The sequence below is a fragment of the Moschus berezovskii genome, chromosome 25 (assembly GCF_049115385.1).
Source record: "Moschus berezovskii isolate FMDL1 chromosome 25, NW_MosBer_1.0, whole genome shotgun sequence".
NCBI classification, from domain to species: Eukaryota; Metazoa; Chordata; class Mammalia; order Artiodactyla; family Moschidae; genus Moschus; species Moschus berezovskii.
Genome location: NC_142484.1, coordinates 22092204 through 22095970, shown reverse-complemented (window position 1 = coordinate 22095970; position 3767 = coordinate 22092204). Strand labels below are relative to the sequence as shown.

The 3767-nt window shown below is 42.8% G+C and overlaps 1 protein-coding gene across 1 annotated transcript; it reads left to right on the top strand.

Annotated features, from left to right (window-relative positions):
* The first annotated feature begins 1778 nt into the window (after window positions 1-1778).
* Window positions 1779-2807, top strand: LOC129548534 (olfactory receptor 10D1B-like). The gene has a single exon (XM_055415049.2). It carries the CDS (start codon window positions 1779-1781, stop codon window positions 2805-2807), a length of 1029 nt encoding a protein of 342 aa, XP_055271024.2.
* Window positions 2808-3767: the final 960 nt, after the last annotated feature.

The following is a 3767-nucleotide window of genomic DNA, read 5'->3' as shown; positions in this document are numbered from 1 at the left end:
TCTTTAGCATGTGGCAAATGCTTACTGTGAATTTTTAACTGAACACTAGCTATTTAGTCAATCATTTTTTTTTTGGAGAAGGTTTGCACCCAACCCCTTTATTTACACTGATCACCCTCCTATGAATGTATATTTTGTCTTTAGGAGTATTGACCTGAAGGACAAATAATGATAGTAGATATAAAGCAAATAATAACTGATGAAGTTTCTACCTGGAAGAGTTATGTTTATTAGAGATAACTGCGTAGTTGCATGGATTTATAGATAATTTCAAAAACAGTAGACAAAGGATATCACAGGGAAAAGTTTGAAGGTGTAGAAGACAACCAAAAAAGAGGTAGCACTGCAGGTGATCTAAGGTTAGAATTGGAACTCTTGCTACCATGCAAATACTCTTGGAGGAACACAGATATTTCCCACTTCAGAGCATTGCTTTCTGATGATAACACTACTATTATTTCATAGCTGGATGATGAATAAGATCAACAAACTAATTGCTCCCTCAGAGCTATCACTCCTTCCCAAATAGAGCTTCAGGGGATCTGAATCAACTTCCAAGGAAGCACTCCTGGAAGCAGGAGTGTGTACAGGTCTCGAATGCACAAACCCTAAGAGACTCAACTCTTTATAAGTAGGAGAATTAAAGTGTGTTTGGCTGGAGCACTCTGTTCTCTGCTCAGAGGCAGTAAACATGAGGTCCTGTTATAACACTGGAAAATGTGACTCCATTCTCAGGTGGACTATGTGAGTGTTTCAACCTCTGCCCATGCCCATATCTTATCATTAACTTTTGCTGCCCCCGCTCCGCCACACACTTGGGGGCCACACAAAGGGACCTTCCTGGTCCTTGAGGCTTCTTTATCCTGAAATGGACTTTAAAAATCAAACAGTATTATAGAACCATAGGTTATTGTAGTTATTTGGTATTCTACTTGCTCCTATTATTTCTTTTACTTAATATTCCAAAATCACCTTAGGACTTAGTATTTCTAAGTCCACTCAGAAAATGTTAAAAGGACTAGAAGAACCAGAGCAACATCTCCTGATAGAGTTGGGGACATTGTACCTCCCAAGTCTGGAAGGATGCAACCTGAAGAGGATGTGATGTAAGTCTATTTAATAATATCATTTCATAAAACATATATCTGCAAATAATTTTAGAATGCCAACATTGAAAAAGGTATTTAAAGACATATTTAAGAAACATAAAAATATACTCTTTGTTAGGATTTATGTTTTTCCCAGATACTTTCATAGAAATTTCACTAACTTTACTATGACACCAGAGTATCTTTGTTGTTGATGTTTTTGCTAAGGTAATTATTATTATTTTCATTTTGGGTATGACAAAACTATGTCTATGGAAGATATTGCATAAATTGCTTGAACTACTATAGCTAATAAGTGGCAAAGCCAGAATTAAAATTAAATGTTCTGATTCTTAACACAATTTTTTCCTGATTATTTTTCAGAGGGTAATGCATAGTGGGAGTTTGCTTCTCAAAGATACTGTGAGATTTCAAAATATAAATGTGGTTGAAAAAAGAGAATCCATGAATTAAACAACTGTAAAGTGGTTTCTAACTAGACCTGAAAATGATTTGAATGTATCTCAAAACTTCTGATCTTGTCATAAACAACCATCAGCCTCTCAAGACATTTCTTCCAAGAGATGGATAGACTGGCTATAAAATAGCGTTTTCTTAATATATGATATTTTTAATGTAGAACCTGCCATTCATAGGAAGGCGGGTTGTTGCTTGTTAAAAACACAGCCAATGTGCTCATCCGCAAAAGGTTTAATAATTAGGTATTGGTGTTCAGATTTAAATGTTCCCGATTCCTTTTCAAGGTCTGACTTCATCATAGCTGTGAGGAATGCCTCAGTGGTGACTGAGTTTATTCTGCTGGGCATCCCGCACACAGAGGACCTGGAGACCATGCTCTTTGTCCTGTTTCTGACCTTCTACATCTTCACCCTTATAGGGAACCTGCTCATCCTACTGGCAATTGTCTCTTCTTCTCAGCTGCACACTCCCATGTACTTCTTCCTGTGTAAACTGTCTGTGTGTGACATATTTTTTCCCTCTGTGAGTTCCCCCAAGATGCTCTTCTACCTCGCAGGGAACAGCCGAGCCATCTCCTATGCAGGTTGCGTGTCCCAGCTCTTCTTCTACCACTTCCTGGGTTGTACCGAGTGTTTCCTGTACACAGTAATGGCCTATGACCGCTTTGTTGCCATATGTTACCCTCTGCGCTACACAATAATCATGAGTCACAGAGCATGTGCCATCCTGGCCATGGGCACCTCATTTTTTGGCTGTATTCAGGCCACCTTTCTAACTACGCTCACCTTCCAGTTGCCCTACTGTGGCCCCAATGAGGTGGACTATTTCTTCTGCGATATCCCAGTCATGTTGAAGCTGGCTTGTGCAGACACCTCGGCCCTGGAGATGGTGGGGTTCATCAGTGTGGGCCTCATGCCCCTCAGTTGTTTCCTTCTCATCCTCACCTCCTACAGCCGCATTGTCTTCTCCATCCTGCAGATCCGCTCTGCAGACGGCCGGAAGCGCGCCTTCTCCACCTGCAGCGCCCACCTCACTGCCATCCTGCTTTTCTACATGCCAGTGGTCCTCATCTACCTAAGGCCAACCCCAAGCCCCTGGATGGATGCAACTGTTCAGATCCTGAATAACCTGGTTACCCCCATGCTCAACCCCCTGATCTACAGCCTCAGGAATAAGGAGGTGAAGTCATCTCTGAGGAAGGTCCTATATCAGCTGAACTTCCGTCCTGAGCAGAGGTAGAGAAATTAGTAGTGCTGTTTCAACTGCACTTCATAGTTTATGGAATATTACTGTACAATAATATTCACAAACATCTTTGAGAGGACAGATACTATTATGATTACATCCATTTTTCGATGTAGGGACTAAGACTGGAAGAGATAAAATGGCTTGTTAAGGACACATAGGGCTTCCAGGTGGCAGTAGTGGTAAAGAACCTGCCAGTCAATACAGGAGGTATATCCTTGGGTCAGGAAGATCCCCTGAAGGAGGGCATGGCAACCCACTCAAGCATTCTTGCCTGGAGAATCCCATGGACAGAGGAGCCTGGTGGGTTAGTCCATGGGATCATAAAGAGTTGGGCAAACTGAAGCGACTTAGCAGGCATGTATGCATGTATGGAGAACATGTCCATGTAAGGAGGCATGTCCTTGCATGTATGCAAGGACACATAAGGAGTGAATGGCAGAAAGAAGACTCGAGGGCTGGTTTTCTGACCCTGGGATGACTGTGTTAGCATGCTGCTGCTAAGGGAAGGAGGGAGATCACCTTTTGCTTCTTCAGCTTCTTAAGATCTATTTCCATGTCCTGGCTATTATAAATAGTGCTGCAATGAACATTGGGGTACACGTGTCTCTTTCAATTCTGGTTTCTTTGCTGTGTAGGCCCAGCAGTGGGATTGCTGGGTTGTATGGCAGTTCAGAAGGAAATGGCAACACACTCCAGTACTCTTGCCTGTAAAATCCCATGGATGGAGGAGCCTGATAGGCTGCAGTCCATGGGGTCACAAAGAGTCGGACACGACTGAGCGACTTCATTTTCACTTTCATGCACTGGGGAAGGAAATGGCAACCCACTCTGGTGATGTTGCCTGGAGAATCCCAGGGACGGTGGAGCCTGGTGGGCTGCCATCTATGGGGTCACACAGAGTCGGACACGACTGAAGCGACTTAGCAGCAGCAGTAGCAGCATGGCAGTTCT

Coding starts and splice junctions, on each gene's coding strand:
- LOC129548534 (XM_055415049.2), top strand. CDS start 1,779: ATGTGCTCATCCGCAAAAGGTTTAATAATTAGGTATTGGTGTTCAGAT.